This window comes from Clarias gariepinus, chromosome 11 (assembly GCF_024256425.1).
Source record: "Clarias gariepinus isolate MV-2021 ecotype Netherlands chromosome 11, CGAR_prim_01v2, whole genome shotgun sequence".
In the NCBI taxonomy this organism is placed as follows: Eukaryota; Metazoa; Chordata; class Actinopteri; order Siluriformes; family Clariidae; genus Clarias; species Clarias gariepinus.
In genome coordinates, this window is record NC_071110.1 from 27,033,856 (window position 1) to 27,052,698 (window position 18,843).

At 40.0% G+C, this 18,843-nt stretch overlaps 1 protein-coding gene across 1 annotated transcript in view; it reads left to right on the forward strand.

The window, feature by feature from the left end:
* The first annotated feature begins 2,442 nt into the window (after nucleotides 1-2,442).
* Nucleotides 2,443-18,843, forward strand: part of sez6b (seizure related 6 homolog b) — a 206,808-nt gene continuing 190,407 nt past the window's right edge. The window contains exon 1 of the mRNA XM_053507506.1: nucleotides 2,443-2,763. Within this exon, the coding sequence (XP_053363481.1) occupies nucleotides 2,688-2,763 (76 nt within the window). The 5' untranslated portion in view covers nucleotides 2,443-2,687. The remainder of the gene's footprint in view (nucleotides 2,764-18,843) is intronic.

An 18,843-nucleotide genomic window follows, 5' to 3' on the forward strand; every position in this document is an offset into this window, starting at 1 on the left:
TGAGCAGAGAGTTCAGCCTGCCCTACAGCGGAGTAAGCCAGGCTTCACCTGCAAACACAGGAATTCTCACAGAAACACACACACAAAAACTGAAAAATGAAATCTAGCCTCTTTACTGAGCCGAAACAAAGTTGGTACGAGTAGGTGTAGATTTACTAAGAACTCATTTTTTATTGTGAATATCTTATTCAATGGTATAATTTATTCCATTCACCAAGGGTCTGCCTTTGAACTCTAAACAGTGATTAATTAATATTTTCATTACCGAATTGCATAATTGAATTTTCCATAATTTATCCATAAACAAACAAATTTAAAGTAAAATAGCATGCTCGTGGGTGTGTTGATGTAATTTGTGTAATGCATCCATAAATATCAGTTTGTTCATCATTTCCTTCAAAGCTTTCCATCTAGTCTCATGTATAGTGCATGAGGGCTGCTCTGTCAAACCCTCTAGCTGTATGCAGAGTGCAAATACTGACTATTTATGAGAGAATCACTGCATGGCTAATTTTATGTGAGGCATCTTTTCAGATTCAAGGCTCAGGAAAATACCGAACATGACATTTCATTTGATTTGTGACAAACTAAATCAATACACTAGTCCTACCAAGGTGATGGCGGCTGAGCTGAACAGAGCAGGCATGTCAAACCCGTTTGAACTCGGCCCACATGTGTCCCTTCACATTAGGCTCTGTAGGGCATTTGATTGCAGATCAATTTAATCATTTGTAATCCAAATTCATTAGCGATGGGACAATGGCAGAGATGTGGTGCAGGGTGATAGCTGACACCCTAAACTTAACCACCACCTCAACTTCGACCACAAAACACTTTGTTAGGTAAAGCTTTTGCTTCTATGCAATGCTTATAGAATTATTACATTTAACTGATATTAATTTATTACGAATCAAATCCTCTAAATATTATCGGGCCAATTAGTGTTGTTATTTCATCATTTCTTTTGCAAATGAAATATTCTGCAAATGCAACTTTGTTCTTTGTAATAGGCTAATTGGGTCATGCCAACACTAATTGTGATTTTTCTCATACCAGATGCGTCAAAAATAAATGTGTGCTTCTTTTGTATCATTCCTTTTTTGAGGAATATGCGAAAATGGGCCATTTTTACAGGAACAATAATTACATATATTTAAATATGGTATAATAAAATAGTCCAGCAGTTGCTAAAGTGCTTTTTGGAGAGCTAGGATCAATGAAGCACAGCCAGGGGTGTGTGATTATTTATGATTTATTTATCCATTTGGTAGAAATCTGATCACAACTCAACATTTATTTATTTATTTATTTATTTATTTATTTTCCATGCCACTTATGCTCTGTAGGGTCATGGGTCTTAACCCAGGGATCTCAGGGCATAACGCATAGGACACCGTGGATGGGGCGCACAGCTACACTGGTGGCACTTCTGGAACATCATTCAACCTGCCATATGCTTCTTTAAATAAGGGTGGAAACCAGGGTACCCACAAAGCATGAAGAGAACATGCAAAGGTTAAGTACTCAGACCAGAGGTGAGAAATGCCAAACCCTGGAAATGCAACACCACAACCGCTAAAACCACTGTGCATCCACTCAGCATTATTATTACATTGAATAAACAGCTTTTTTTTCTTTAAAAAATAACCAATAAATATTTTACATATTAAATGTCACCTAATATTTTATGAATTCATAATTTTGAACTTAAATTTGGTCCCGGTTTGATTCCCACCTTGTGGTCTGTGTGCATAGAGTTGGCATGTTCTCCCCGTGCTTGGTGGGTTTCCTCCAGGTGCTCCGGTTCAAAGACATGTAGATTACGTTAATTGCTGTTTCCAAATTGCCCGGGGTCATGGGTAGCTCAGTGGTTGTGGTCCTTTACTGCAGATTGGAAGGTGCCAGGTTCAAACCCCAGCACCACCAAGTTACCACTGTTGAGCCATCAAGCTAGATTAGGGCGTTGGAAGTGTGTATGTGTGAGAAAAATATGTCTAAATAATAATGAGATTGTCCCTGATGATCAAGCCAAGGGTGAAGGTGACAGTGGCAAGAAAAAACGCTGTAATGTAAATGTAATGCATAGAGTATGGTAGAGTATGGTCAAGTAAGGTACAGTGTTGTACAAGGTATGGCTGTATAGTATAGTATAGTATAGTAGAGTAGAGTAGAGTAGAGTATGGTGCAGTAAGGCGCAGTATGGTACAATACTGTGTATGTGCATGGTACAATGGTATGACACAATACTGTGCACGGTGCAGTATAGTGGAGTATAGTGGAGTATGGTGCAGTATGGTGCAGTACTGGAGGCGCGTAAACGAGGGCACTATTAGATTATGTACGGTACGAAGTTGGCGCGCGCGACTGAAGCGGTTCCGCTTTCCAACGCTAGGAGCCCAAACGGCCGCGCGCTCCGCTCAGCCTCAAAAGCGATCAAAGCGGCTTAGCGAGCGCGCGCGCGTTTAATCATTCCGCGCCCGCGCTACTTTTATTAGAGTTGAGAGACCCGATCCGATCAGATCAGATCTCAGCCGGGGGAGATCGGAGGTCCCACTGCGCGCGAGCGACTGAGTGAGCGTGCGCGCGTGTGTGTGTATGTGCGTGTGTGTGTGTTTTAGAAGAGCGGCGCCTGTTTATTTGAGCAAAGTGTTTCTACCCACCGCTTCATCCAAAGGGAAAACCAAAGCATGCAGGGAGCATCGGTGTGTTTCAGCTCGAGCATGCTCCTCCTGATCACCGTAGTGATGATCGCACCGGGGAAAGGTAAGGCGTTTAAAGAGGAGCGCAGGTGATACCTGATATCTGTACCGGAGGAGGCGCGGGTGAATGAACGGGGTTCGGTGTGATGCTGATCGCTTGCTGTCTCTTTGTGGTTTAACACGTGTTTTTATTTGCAATGACATACCTAGGCACAAGAGCGACACAAACACACACACACACACACACACACCGTTTTATATAATCTATGTATGCATGTACAGTACGTATGTATGATGAGAATAGGATCAAAAGAGAAGAATCTCTTACACACACACACATACACACACACACACACAGAGTGATTCGTTATGCTTTCTTAATTGTGGTGAGTTAATTGTGAATCATGTTTGCTGTGTCCTCATAGTCCTCATATACTGTAGTTGTAACAGGTTCTTGTGCTGTACCCCGGTGCCAAAAGTTTTACTCAGCATCCTTCACAGTATATTTACTTGCAAAAGATGATTCAAGGTTTCCAACTCAGGTTTGTGGGTGTCAAACTAATTTGCAAGATGATTTATTCAGCAGAAATTGGGATAAACAAATAAATAAGATTAAACCAAGTTTCAGCCCAGATATGGTTCTGATCTCAGTAGCGATGCTTTTCACCTGCTAATAAAAATGTCTGACAAATACGTTTAAATATCTGTATTATTCAAAGGATGTGTACAAAATCATTACAAATATATAACATGCAAATGTGTGTATATACTATATTTATAAAATCTACACATTTTTTTAATTTGATATATTTATAATAATTTCGTGTGCATCCTTGAATAGTACAGATATTTAAATACATTAGACATATTATATATAAACCAATAAATAGATATAATTAGCAGTGCGCAAGTACGTATAATATATTTAATATACCTAAATATCTGAACTATTCAAATGATTTGTATATATTGTATAATATTTTTTTTCTGTGTCCCTATCTTGGTTCCTTTTATGCTATAATAAGCTATCATTGTGCATACGTTATTTCATTATATTAATGCGCAACATTTATGGGGCTACAAGTGTTCAGTATTTATGGAATGTTGTTTTACTGCAAATATAACAAGAATAATTTACACTTAGGCTTGCGGAGTATTAAAATGTTGCTGCAAGTATGCATATCATTATTATTTATGCGTTAATTATTGCATGCAATTATGTTTAAAAGATAAAACAAACAAATATATACAAACTCTTATCTTATTATGACATTTCCTGAATTTTTTTTCTTTATAAAGGGGTATACTGAAGTTTGCTTTGTTTGCTCTTTAAAATAATCTTGACCAGAGCAGCCTAGAACTTACGACATAAGGTCTGCAAATTATGATCAGTCATGACATCTGCGTATGTGTGAAGTGCAGAGAAAGTAGCTGGATAACCCATTTATAATATTTTCCACCTTTATTGTGGGATGCACCGGCTTCAGGCACTCGATCTCCCTCTTACCTTGAAAAGCACTCCAACTAATGCATCATTAATCCTTACCTTACAGTGAGAGGCAGCAAAAAGCAGGTCCCACCTTACAAATATGGATGACACTGGCATAAACATCACAGCTCTAAGACAACAGCGAAAGGTCAATACGGTGGTGTTTTTCTTCAATCCACTGGACATATGGTGCAAGAACCGGCACAGATTTAAGAATGTAACATGCATTGAGTGAGTAGGTGACTATCAGAGGCTGTTGTCTCCCCCGGAAGTGAGTAAATCCACAGCAGTTCCAGTTGAGCTCTCCCCAGGGTTTTACTGTGATTATGGGAGTGTCAGAGGAGGTTGACACATCGCTCCCCGCTGGCGCTGGGCAGATCCTGCCTCTGATGCAGACCGTTCCTATTGAGAGCAGCCCAGCGGAGGTTAATCTATTAGCCCCCTGCACCAGGTGGTGCCCTGGTCACGTCAGCCTCTATCAGCCCTCTCAGCTGCCCTGCCTGTCAGTTCTTTCACTCCACCATCAATTCATCAATGCCCTTGTCTCCTTCGGCACAAGAGGCTATACCAGACCCACGGTGTGGAACGGCCGCCCCGTTACACGCTACAATACACCTTGACATAATGGAATTTACGGTATGTTAAGAGCCTGTGAGTTCGTCCCCTTGATTAAATCTGAGATTAATAACTTAGGCGCTGTGTTTCACAGCCTCTCACTCTGAACACATGCAATCCATGACATCTCTACTCTCATATACTGTATATATGTACAGTAATAAAGCTGTAAACATATCTTCTTTCATAGAAATATTGTGCATCCAGTTGAAAATAATACTTCCCTCGGGTAACTGCATGTCTCAGTAGAAGGTAAGAAATGAAGTGCATAGAAGTTGCCTCTAATTTGTTCGTCTATGTGGGTCTTATTAACATTAAACACACATTTTCAGTAAAGTGGACTTGCAGTCCCATGGTACTATACTACTGTAGGTGCCCTTCCAGATTTTTATCCGGGTACTGTGGATGATAACGTCTTAAATGCATTCAAATCCACCGAGAGTTCCCTTGTGGATAATCTCTGAAAACGTCTCCATGATCAAGTGCTCTGCCAGATATCAGGAGACTATATTAAGGAGAGAAAAAAAACGTGCGCCAAGCTAGACGCGTTTTGTTTGCATTTTGTTGTCTTTTAAATAGATATTGGCCGTAGGATGATAAAAGCTTGATGATGCACAGGATCTAATTATGCAGCGTATTTTAAAAACTCCTCTGTACTTTGCTTTTTTTCCAGTGTAGCCTGCATATCCGCACTTGACCTGGTTATGCCACAGCCTGTATTTTCTTCCAATTATTTAGGATGTTATGGTCTCATGTGGCTGTACGCACACACACACACGCACACACGCACAGTAAAACAAAGATTGTAATGAAATATGGTAGAAATCATGGGTCAGGGTGCAGGGGTGCTTTATGTGCCCATTCCTCTCCTTCCAGAAGTCAGCAGCCTCAATCCCATAAATCAAACGTATAGCACAGTATAATGTTCTTGCAGTTTTAGTTTATAGCACAGCGCTGTTGAATTGTGGAATCTGTTTTATGTAACAGATGCTCCAACAACAGCGCTGGCTACCAGGCAAATCACATGTTTCTACTGGCGCACTTGTTCTAACACACCATCATTACTATAGTAACAATGTACACAGGTTGTTACAGTATATAGTGGATCCTCCACATAAAAAGACACGCATATATAATGTGGTGAGGGTTTCAATTCTATTTCATTTCATCACTGATAATATGAACTCCCAAAATGCTCCAGAACAGTAAAAAATAAATAAATATATATATATATAAAAGAGTATGAATGAATAAAAATGTGGTTCGGCAATAATAAAAAAAAAGCACATAGCAAATTGCTCTGTATGAGGAAGTAAACACTGTGTGTTGTGCTACTTTGGGAAAATAAGCAATTCATCTTATTGACGTCACCTAGTATATGCACAAATGTTAATCGGACTGTATGGATAGTTTTATCATGTGGAGAATATTGCACATCAGTAATGCAACTTTATATTTTTTTAATATAATAAAAAATACAACCTTTTTATCTTTTATTAGTTAACGTCGGCTTGCGATGCAGCTGTATTCACTGTGCTGCTGAATGGCTGCTGGCATTTTTTGAAATGGGATGTCTTGCATTTGACCCAATGCAGAATTTGACAAGTAGAATATTCCATTTGTTTTTACTGATTCTCTTGCATGGCATACTGTACGCTTTACTGATGATTGGATCTTCAAAATGTATCTGAATTCAAATATTTTTAAGAAATTAGTGCATTAGTGCAATGTGCTCCTCTAACACTACACCTATGGGCAAAATACATCGATTTAAGACAGTCAGACAGGCCAACCAATGCATGAATGTTACAAAGCTAAGGACAATTTATAACCCCTTTTAATTATTATATTTTTTTATGTGATAACATATTGTATATAAAATGCCCATTTAGATGCCACTCTCTCTTGTCGCTCTGATCATCCTTTCTGTCCGACTGTCTGCTGCAGACGAAAAGCAGTTTGCTTTAGATGATGTCACAGTCAGCATGCTGTAGTCCAGATAGGGACCGTGAAGGCCAATGTTGATTACCATTGTACTGTATGTTTTCCCATTCTTTCAACCTCCGGTCAACATTCACACACTACAGGCAATTTGGGAACGGCAATAAATCTAATCTGCTTGTTTTTGGACTGATGGAGGAAACCCACCAGACACGAGGAGAAAATGCAATCTCCATGCACACAGGCCTGAGGCGGGAATTGAACCCAGACATTGGAGGTGCGAGGCGACAGTGCGAGGCGACAGTGCTAACCGCGACGCCACCATGCCACCCCTTTTTAATGTACATCAACCATATAGGTTTAGATTTACAATTAATATCTCTTTCCCATCTGTTGCTCTGCATAATATCTGCTAAAGATGTTCCACCACCCAAACAATATCTGATGAGTGAGTGAAGATCCATCAATGGATTGAGACCGCACTTGTACCCATGCAACAGATGCTCTTTGCTTGTTCATTGCCAAAGTGCATCTATAATGTAGGGTAATACAGGTACAGAAATGATGTACAGTAGATGATACCAGGGCAGCTACTGTATGCTCAGCCATGGTAAAGCATGGGTGCAGTTGTTCTAGTATACTGTAACTCAATCCCGAATTCTTGTCCTACTGAATATTTTGCAGTGATTGCAAATGCATGTCTCTTTCTGCATTCCAGCAAGCCAATCAAGGACTATTCAGAGCATGTATACCCTACTAATTGTTCTGAACAGCCTCTTTTTCCGACTGCCTCATTTGCAAATGAGTGTTATTGTCACACCCCTAAGATGAAAACGGCACTCCGGTACTCCCCAGGTGCCAGGGTGCCGGAGAGCTTGTGCCTGGACACCTATCCCCCTCCCACCACCACATCCCGCAGTACTGTATCTATAAGCCGATCCATGTTGTTATTACCCTTCTGTTCTGTCCGTACTCGTCGCAGAATCTTCCCGTTCAGTGTGTACTGTGTATATTCAACACCGGAGTGCCTGTGCTCTTTTAGCTTCTGTGTTCTGTGACAAGCGACGCACTTTCTTTGTCATTTCTGATCACGTCACACCGGTTATACCCTTATCCGACTGACAGATTGGTCACATGGTCATCTCAGTCCAGCTGGGCCAGAGCTCCGATGTCTGTTCTTATAACCACGGTGGTTATAAGATTACAGCCAGGTTGCTGTGTCTGTTCTTCGTGCCAACTCGGTTCCTACTCGGCGAGCACGCTGACGGCGCCAGCACATGCGCGGAGCTCGGCATTATCGCCGTCCTATTAGCACTCTGACTCACAAGGCTTTATAATACAAGCTTTCAGCCTACTTGTATGGAGAAGAGTTGGCAGTGATGGAAAATGAAAAGAGCGTGGTTGGAGGTATTCATCACAAATCAATGAGGCAATCTCCGTTGATAGCAGCTGCTCCCCACAACACGATTCTTCTGGCCATCTCCATTTGGCTTGGGCTGGTAATCCATACTGCTCATAAATCCTGCAGGCCTTTTGTGGAGAGTTCAGGTCTTACTGTCAGCCATAAAGAATGAAAGGATGGAAGGGCCCTGTGCCTCGCTTCACTGGATATGATATCTTGGATTCATAATGTGCCGAGCGCCTCCGCTTCAACCCCCTTCTCGCTTGTGACCAATCATTCTGACACCGACGAGCTCGCCACACAGGGGCTACAACAGAGCCTACGGTGAGGAAAATGAAATACAATAGAAGAAGTGCTACTGAACTGTTTAACTGTAAAGCATTATGCAAATGGAACACAGTAATATTTGGCACTTTTAATGATCTCTGAGATGCTGCGATCGCTTTATCAACCCGCTGCCTGGTCCGCATCCCAGCAGCAGCAGCCAAGACCTGGTGTCTTGCACATCTGCTCAGTATTGATTGGGCAGCCAGAGAAGAGCAAACGTTAGTGCAGTGCATCAGCTGCCCCTTGCCTCTCCTGGACTGGCAGCCTGTATACACCTGGCTAATTGGGCCTGGCGTGTGCAGGGTATTCAGAGTCCTGGGTTTTCTGCAGTGATTAAGCATCAGACAGCCTATTCTTTCTTCGCACTGTTTGGAATGCCAGCTTCTATCTAGAAGCTGCTTCATCTCAAGCGAAGGACCGATAGGGCTCAGGACGAAGAAAGGCTGTGGGTAATCACCTCAGGAACATGTTTGGTTTACAGAATCAGATCCTCATTGTTCGAGATGACCAATGCATTTTTTCCCCCTCAGGGGTCACAGCGGATTTATTTGGCCTGGTTACTGGTGGCGAAAAGAGAAAAACATTAGATAATGATTTGGATATGCCAATTTTCAGAATTATTATTATTATAATAATAAAATTCACAGTAGCTGCAAGCAACAAAGAGCGTGCCCAAGCACCCTGTGCCATCGCCACACAGGCACACCAGAGACACACAGTGGGCACATGCAGTTAAAGGGGATATCCCAATACCATTATGACATCATTTTAGAAAAGATGGAATTTCATGTTCTGACCTCCAAAAAGAAAAAAACACACGCTGGAAAAAAAACATCACGCTTTGATGTTACTCAATGTGCATCACTTAGTATGATCACTTTTCGGCACAAGTTTGAGACAATGTCACGGCTGACCCTTTAAAGATGTCAAAAATCTCTCAATGTCTTGTGATCACATCGTATAAAGAAAGAGTGCATCGAAATCCTTTGGGTGCGTTTTGTATACAACCCAAAATGATGACTTCTTGTTGAGTTGCGCCCATGACATGCACTGGTGAAAGTGGTTCAGGTCAATGAGCTCAAGTGTGTATGAGCTATGAAGCAAAATCTCGTGTGAGGGCCACGCCCAGGGCCCAGACTCAGAGGCTATTACTCATTATTACTCATTAAGATGCCCAAAAGCCCCAAATGGTGGGAAAAATACCTGTGGGCCCCTAACACACTATAAAGACATACTGTAGGGCTGACGTCATAGTGCTTGGGCCCTTAAAACAAGCTTTCTTTCAGCTGCTTCCAACCTTATTAATATTGCTTTTAATCTTTGCTATTTCATGCCACACAACCTGCGAGGTTGGCAACATTGCAAATCCAGGGCAGTAATTAACAACCCTGGTGCTGGAGTGCTGGAGTACTCCCACCCTTCTCATTTAAGTGTTTCCCTTGTGTTCACATACCCACAGTGACCTAAGAATGGCTTTCTAATCAGATAATTACTTGGATCAGAGATGTGTTGGACAGAGTCAGCAGAAATATCACACGGCAGAATACGCGTATGCATCGTGATGGTAATACAAGTTCAGGTTTGGGAATGACTACTCTCGGGGGCAAAATGTTCAGCCTCTTGAGCTATCAAAATGATTCAGTCATCTCTCGAATAGAAATCCTCTTGGGCTCTCATACCCGGCACGCAAAGTTATTCATCTACAGTAGGCACATATTACTTTCATGAAGAACATTCTTTATGTTTTGCTGCATATGAAATTCCCATGCCATTTATTTGGCTTTGAGATTCCAGCCTTAGGAAAAGCATATTTAATATGCAGCTGAGCTTCTGAGTAAAATCCTCATACTTGCAATGATAAAAGATGCAATGCATATTATTAGGGGCCACTATGAGACTGACTTTCTTTTTGTAGATGAAAGCTGCCTTTATGAGGCCCGCAGTGACATTGGAGCTGTAAACGATTTGCTTAAAGGTGAGCCGTGGGTTTGCCGGAGCTGTTGCTAATGAACTAAGCGTGTGAGAGCGAATGGGGTGATGTCAGGTCTCTATGAGCCGCACAGACAGCGCTGTAATAAAGATGAATAATGCAAATCCAGGGTGCTGGCATGAGGTACCTTCGGCGAGAGTCGACCTGCTCGTTATTTACCTTTACACAGTTGTCAAGGGGGATGGCATGCGGCGCTCAGCAGCAAATAGATGGACCGGAGAACTCGGAGACGGTAAAATAAGACAAATGTGGCTATAAGGTTTGGGCATTAATCACAATAAAACCATTACCTTTCTTCTGGAGGAGCAAATCCTCATCGGGGAGGCCACGGCTGTTTCGCACTACAGCGTGGAATAGATGAAATGCTCCGAGTTGTGCAGGATGGTTGCGCTTATATAGCGTTTCATAATCTCTAGTACTTCACATGTCCTTAGGGAAAAAAAAAAATGATTACAGGAAGCTTTAGGTCTTTGAGCAGTAAATAGCAGAAGATTTTATTCAGAATAAGAACGCTCTTCTGCGTTTGGAGTTGCCTCAATAGCGGTTAATTGCTCCGTACTAAGGACACGTTAACATTGCAGGCAGAGGGCTGTGAAAGAGCAGATGTGTTGCTTGGAATGAGCTCGCACTGTACGACCACCTGCAGCAGAGCGGTTTCTGTGGCCTCTGTCGGCTCCCTCACTCTCTGAGACACAGCTGATGAAAGTGCACTCTTCTGAAATGAAAACAGATGTACATGCTGCAAATGATCAGTTACATTACCGATACTGACGGAGCGGTTCTGCGTACGGTTACAAGGTACCGAAACAACCATGCAATTATGAACATTTCTATTCTATTCTATAACATTATCATATTCATGCCTCAGGTCTAGAGTTCCATAATAACCCCGGTGATGCTGGACTTACAGTACGGTGGTATTATTTGTTTAGTTTAAGCAGTGTGTAGTGAAGTGTGTAGTCTGTTATAATCTGTACAAGTTCTTAGTGGCTTATTAAAACTTTTAGATTGTTTATGTGTCCAGCTAAATGATATTAATCATTCTTTATAGTAAGAAAAAGTCATGAAAAAAAAAACACTTTCGAAGATAATTACAGGAACATTACTACCATTAATATGTTGCTTTGTTTCACTTAGTTTTAAAATAAGAAGGTTTTGTGTTTTTATTAATAGCCACCAACCCGAGACCCGCGCTGGAAGAGGATCTTTATCTCCCGAAAACATCATGAACCATCCATCCATCCATCCATCCATCCATCTAGGAACCTCTGTAGTCCAACTAGGGGAGGTAAAGGCCAAAGACCAGTGCTAAGCCAACACCATGAACCATAGCGAACGCTTTTTATTTTAAAAATTGCAGGTATTTAAAAAAGAAGAAAGTTTTTCCTATGGCTTTTGCATCTCACACACAACAGAGACCTATGCGACTGTTCAAAATAACGAGTAAGTAATTTTCTGTAAGTTATTTTATAGTAGCTACAGTAGGTTACAAGGTGAAACCAATAAAGACATGTCGTCAAAGATGTTTTGATGCCAGAAAACCTACTTTTTCCATAAATGTTAAAGAAACCTTGCCTGAGGGAAAACCTTCACAAATTCACCATTAACAATTTTTTTTTTTCAGATTTTTGTTGTTAAATTATATGTTTATTATTATCTTTAAATGAAATGGAGCTTCCATCATATAAATCAGAATGCTTTTACTAAAGAAACGAAATTGTATCAGAATGAGACCTTGAATATAAACCTGTGATTTTCAGCTGGAAATAATGCCAGATAAATAAATAATAAGAGTGTAGAGAATAACGCGCTTAGTGCTACAGTATCACGAGAAAATACTCAGCGTGTGTGACACAATGCCACCCTGAAATATGTTGTTTCCCTTATAGTACTTTGATTTACCAATTACTGGATATTTTTTAAATTAATGATGACATCATGTTATTTTAGACAAAAAAATTTAAAGTTACATTCGATGTTATTGAATGGCCATGAATCAAAGCTAGCTCCTGTTTACGGTTGGTCCCTCACTAGTCTTTCATGTTTGTTTATGTTTATGTTAGTAAGACATAATCAAACAATCAATCAGTTAAACATACAAACAAATAAACACAGGCATGTTTTTAAGAAACCAGAATATACAAACCTCTCTACAATGTTTATATAATCATGGCTCCTGAGACTCTTAAAATCATTAAAAACAAACAAACAAACAAAAAAAAACTCTTTACTGAACGCTTCACTAAATCAACACTTAATATTTTACTTTATTTACTTAATTTTGGATCATTTCCATTAAAATTTCCTTTCTCATGAACATTCGTTACATCCACAGGATGGCAAACAGAGATAATTTTAGTTTTTACTACTGTAGGTGAAGTAGTAAAAAGAGAGTTTGTAGAATAACTCTAGTTAAAAGAATAAAAATAAAAATAAGCTGATCAGGGGTTGGTTCTTCGTACGTCTTCGTACGTATAATTATATATAATTAAAAGAAATATTTTTAATAATGGAAAATTGGATGAAACTAATTTTTCATATAAAATAAACAATATAAAAGTATACAGTATAAAAGTATATTGTATTTTAAAAAAAATATTAATATTTTCAATTTTTCCATATAAAACATATTTATTTTAATATTGTTTATTTTATTTTATTGTCTCATGTAATTTGAGACAGTAAAATTTTTAAACCATTAACCCATAAATTTATGTTCTAATATACTGTAATATTTGATAGCGATTATGTAGGGGGGGGGGGGGCAATCCATGGATGGGGGGCATTTCAGCGCATAACACATGTTACAAAAAAATTGAGCTCGCTCTTTTTCCATTTCGTCAACCAATCAAAGCGGTTATGATCAGTGTTTCTACTGTCGATGCATATCGCCTTTTAAACCAACGCACAAACGCGCAATAATCCTGAACAACTCAATCCAGCTATACTAATCATCAACAACAGGTGTGCTCGAAGAACCGACTTAGCCGGATCGTAATTAACACGATGATCTCATCTTAAATGTGTCGGTTCATCTCGGATGTGTCAAGCGACGTACGAAGAACGGACCCCAGGTTTAATATAACCAGTGATGTTATTATTTCAGGTTGAAGTCCACGTCAATGTCTGTCTCTTTCAGTGTGACGGAGCTCTAACTTATTAATATTTGAGTATCTTACGCCTTGTTTACACTAAGTTGTACTTTTTTTCATCGTCATCTAAATACAATTCCTGTTTGGTAATCGGAGATTAAATCACAGATGAGAAATCGAAAAAAGGAGGTCAGATAAAGATTAAGTTTAGTCTTAAAAGTTTATTAAATTCTGTCCAGCTAGTTTTGCATGATGCTGTGACAAAATCTGGCATGCAGACAGACATACAGACAGACATTTCTCTGAGACTGATTTCGGTCCTCCTCCTCCTCCAATGTATGAAACGTGAAGATATCATCGAATGTGCAAAGTTCTGACCGATATACACACAACACCTTCCTTTTACTTATATAGATTTCAGAGTATAAATTACATTGGCTTTAGTGCAGCGATTGTTCTGGGCTGGTTTTGACCCGATGACCTCAAAGCATTCTCGCGTGGTGTTCGCTCGGTCTGCTTCTAGTTGATTGTCTATTTTTAGTTTCAAAGCTTCTTTGGTATGAAAGAAAAAGAAAAAGAAAATCTAATTTGATGTCTCGAATGTCTAAGAATGCACACTTTGGGACACCCTGTATATTAGGTCATTATTTGTGCTTATTTAAAGTTTACTACAGAAAATATAAACATTCTAAACTAGTGTGTTTATCTCATTTTATTTTATATTAATATACATTATACCAGTGTTTGCAATTATTTTATTTTCCTTTTAATTATGCACAAGGTTCGAGGATGCTGCACGTTCCAGAGGAGAAAAAAAACCCCACTGAGGAGTGTGATGATCAGGCTGTGCAGTACACCCTGTGCTGTTCCTTATAGGCTTTTAATGAAGCAGTGTGGAGCAGTCACATTGATTAGCTTTGTCAACCCACGCTGTTCACTTCACATTGTGTTAGAGGCCAGCTGCTCAGCACTTTGATCACTCGTGTAATGACTTGAAGTTTGAAGCTTTGCCAGATAGTGTCCACCTACAGGGAGCAGCTGCACACCACACTTTCCTACTAGCGTTTGAAATCCAGTCACATAATCAAATGCATTCGAGCTATGTGGTGCCAGTACTTATTATTCTGTAAGAAGGGGATCTTTTCTTTTGATGCTTCTGGTGCGTAGTCCTCCAAACAGTCCCAGATGTGTATTGATGTGTTACTGATATTGAACGTTGGATTTCAATTAGGGATTGTACTACATTATGTTGTCTCACAATCTAATTGGATTTTTATTGATTACCTACAAGAATATGATTTCTATGGGGTTGTTACTTTGATGGGTCGTATAAAGCCTGTAGCCTATCCAAGGGGGTTCGGGGAACTATGCAGGTACACCCTGGATGGGTAATCGCGATTAATCACTATTTCGAAATACTCAGATTTACTTGTATTATACTGTAAATGTGCAATGTTGGAATAAAGAAATGAATGATTAAAGAAAACAATATATGCAGCTTTATATTATTAAAATTTTCATGCAGTGGCTGAGTAGTGTGGGGTTTGGCAACCCACTGAGAGCAGGGCTCAAAACCCGAACATCAGATCCAAAAACCATCAACCTAGAGCCTTAGCTGCCTGAGCCACCGCTCCCACATCTTATAGTTAATGTATTCTTGTAAAGATATTTCCCCTTCAAGGTAGCACGAGCACGCAACTTTGGTTTCATCCCAACTTCCATCTGGAAGCTTTTTATAAGGAAACGTATAAAAACAAACTTGTAAGGAAACTTTACACACTTATAAAAGCTCTAGCACACCTGGTGATGTTTCCTCAGTCATCTTATTATCTGCGTTAAACGCACCATCAGCACACACGGCTGGGTAACCTTGCTGTGAATATGGGAAGCCACTAGGGTCGAAGTTGGTCATATGATTAATTTGTGTAAAAAAAATAGTAATGCGTTAAAATTTACACCTCCAACAATACTACAATATTACAGTGCGGCATAATGTATAGCACTGACTGAGTGTATAAGAAATCCCTGATATACAAAAAAGAAATTATATATATATATATATATATATATATATATATATATATATAAAATACATACAGTAATATGTATATAATAATACAATACAAACCAGTATACAGTATACAATACAATATTACAATACAATATAATATTTTAGACAAAAAGTAATGATAATAATAATAATAATAATAATAATAATAATAATAAAACCAGAGGAGCCATTTCCTTCCAGTTTCCTGTAACAGACAGATTTGTCCCGTTTCACTCCTTTTTAAACATCAAAGGATCGATACTGCAGGTATTGAAGCCCAGGACTGTTTTTGACCTCTGCCCTTGCTGATATTAGAATTGCTCCCACAATGAAGAGTCAGAGGTCATCCCTGTGTGTGTGTCCCGTATACGTCAGTGTAATTGTATTGATCGGTTCTGGCTGCAGTGTGTCAGTCTGACAGCTAGTCACAGATGTCAAGTGCTTAGGCGGTTTTCTGGGAGCTGTGGGCTCAATACCCGGTGTCAGGGCGATGCATCTTATCAAACTGTGTGTGTTCATTACGACGCGTGAGATAGACAGGCTCCTGTGCATTATCGGTGCATGTTTACGTTTTTAGGTTACCTTATGCCGTCTGTAATTATCTCTTTTACTCTATATTCGGAAAAGGCAAATTTTTTTTTTTAGTTAAAACGATGTGTGACAAGGAGTTCATTACCCCACTCGTGTTCCTGAAGCATGGATGGCAGAATCTCATCTGGCCTCTTATCAGCATCCTGTACATGCAGACAGTGACTCACATTACTGTGCTCACATAATGAGCGCTTCAGTACTCTTGTTCTGAAGTGTTAATGTGCTGTTTTGTTGTAAGACTCGCTTTCTGGTGCTGGGGTTAACGAGGAAATATTGGTCACTGCTAACCTAGATAACACCAATATTATACATCTCATTCGTTCTTTTTTTTGTTTGTTTTTTTTGCCTGTAAGAATTCAGTTACTTGATTGCACCATGGACAAAATATGTTAAGTCGCACTAAAAAGGCGGGTACGTACCGTATATATATAAATATTATTATGATCAATGTCATCGACCTTAGAAAACAATCGATGTTCCCTGTTGTCCTTTTGCACTTAACTGTGACATACGTTCGGCTTCTTAGGAAGCCATATATCACATTGTAGCTTGTTCCATCACTCTTCCACATCACGGCTTTGAATGAGATTGCTTCCTTGCTGTCATATTAACATTAATGATGTGAGCAGGATATTTCATGCATGATGAGGATCTCGCCTGATGATTCAGGTTGTAAGAGAGACATTCATACTTGTCAGGATCTTTATTTCACTCTATTCCAGTTGGATATCACGTTGTGCCGTTCGGTGTTGGGACGCTGACGTGGTGTTGTGATCAGATCAGGGTTGTGGGGTGAAAGCTTTTGAGTCTCAGTGCCGAGCAGCCGGAGGATCTCCAAGGCCTTAACAGTTCAGGCCGTGGGAGAAATCGGTCCAAGTCTGCCGTAGAGAAACCCCCATTAAACAATCTGTCTGTCGTCTACCAGCAGCCACTTCTGGACTGTGACCCCGGCCAAACCCAATCTACTGCAGTGCAGCACACAATCCGCTCAGTCAGTTAAGCATCTGCAGACAGAAGGGAGTTCTGCTGTATGGCTCAGACTCTCTCAAGTGTAACGCACAGAGGGCCGTCCTTGAAGAGAGTGGGGACTATTTATTTATTTATTTATTTATTTATTTGATAGCCCGGTCATTGTTCTATAGTCGTCAAGACCTTTGATGACATTTATTGCGATGTGGTTGCTTGGCCTTGTGCCTAGAATGCACCTTTGTGCTCTTTTCGATCCCTCAATAAACCACCAAGAAAGCACGTTATTTAAAGATACTTACGCACATATACTGTATATTTAGTTTTTTTTTTATTGTCTTCCAACGAATAGAAAGCTGTGAGGCGGCACGGTGGTGTAGTGGTTAGCACTGTCGCCTTGCACCTCCAGGGTCCAGGCTCGATTCCCGTCTCTGTGTGCATGTTCTCATCTTGCTTGGTGGGTTTCCTCCAGGTACCCGGGTTAGGATAGGCTCCAGGCCCCGCCACCCTGAAGACAAGATAAAGTGGTAGATAGTATGAGTACATAAGTAGTAAAGTGTGAGTGTTTTAGCTATATGTGTGTGTGTGTGTGTGATTTGATGAATGCATGTGACAAATGGTGTGTATGTGAATTAAATTGCCCACGAAGCTGCATCAACACACCATCCACTGTTGCCATTGTAGACAACAATTTTCTTACTGCTACTAGAAAACATTAAGAAATTACCTAAACAATAATGTTCCTCATGCAACTTGTATATGAGTCATATGAGGCATTACTGTATATGATAATATTGTAAATATTATATTTCTATAATATACATCATACTTTTTATATATTGTTTGTGTATTTTTGTTCATCAATAAGTTTTGGCTGCCTATGACCCTGTCACCAGTTCACCGGTTTTCCTTCCTCAAATTACTTCTGGAATGTTCTGACCAGGAACATCAGACCAGGAACATCCCATAAGAGCTGCGGTGTTGGACTCACTCCCAGTCGTCTAGCCGTCACAATTCTGCGCTTGTGACTCAAATCCTTATGCTTGCTCAATTGTTCTGCTTCTAACATCAACTTCAGGAAAAAAAGGTTCACTTGCTTCCTAATATATCTCACCCCCGTCCAGCCATAGTCTAATCTGCATGAAGTACCTGGAGGAAACCAACCAAGCACAGGGAGAACTCCCTGCAAACAGACCCAAGGTGGGAATCAAGCCCAGACACAGGTGGTGCATAGGAATGCAAAGGAAGCTCTTATAATTAGTAATTATCAGCTCAATCAATGGTCTATTACTAACCCAGGTTATCAATGTTTTGCTCTAGAATCATCAAACAAGCAGATGTGATAGACATGTTAAATCGTATGGATCTGTTATTGTTTATCCTGAAGTGCACTAGGTAGGGGTTTACTTGGGGTTGTAATGGATTAATGCTTAAGGCTTTGGAATACTGATCACAAGGTTGTTAGTTTAAATCTCATCGATGTTAACATTAAAATAACTACGAGACAGATGGGACAGATGTTGAGTTCATTGGTACGGATTAAATTGTGATTATGATGAATAAAGTCTTTTGGTCGAGCGATCTGTTGAACGTGCAGCAGAAGTGAAATAGAGCGAGGTTGCTTACTCCCAGCTGGATTTCATAATTAATTGGAAGACACACAAATACAGACAGACAGACA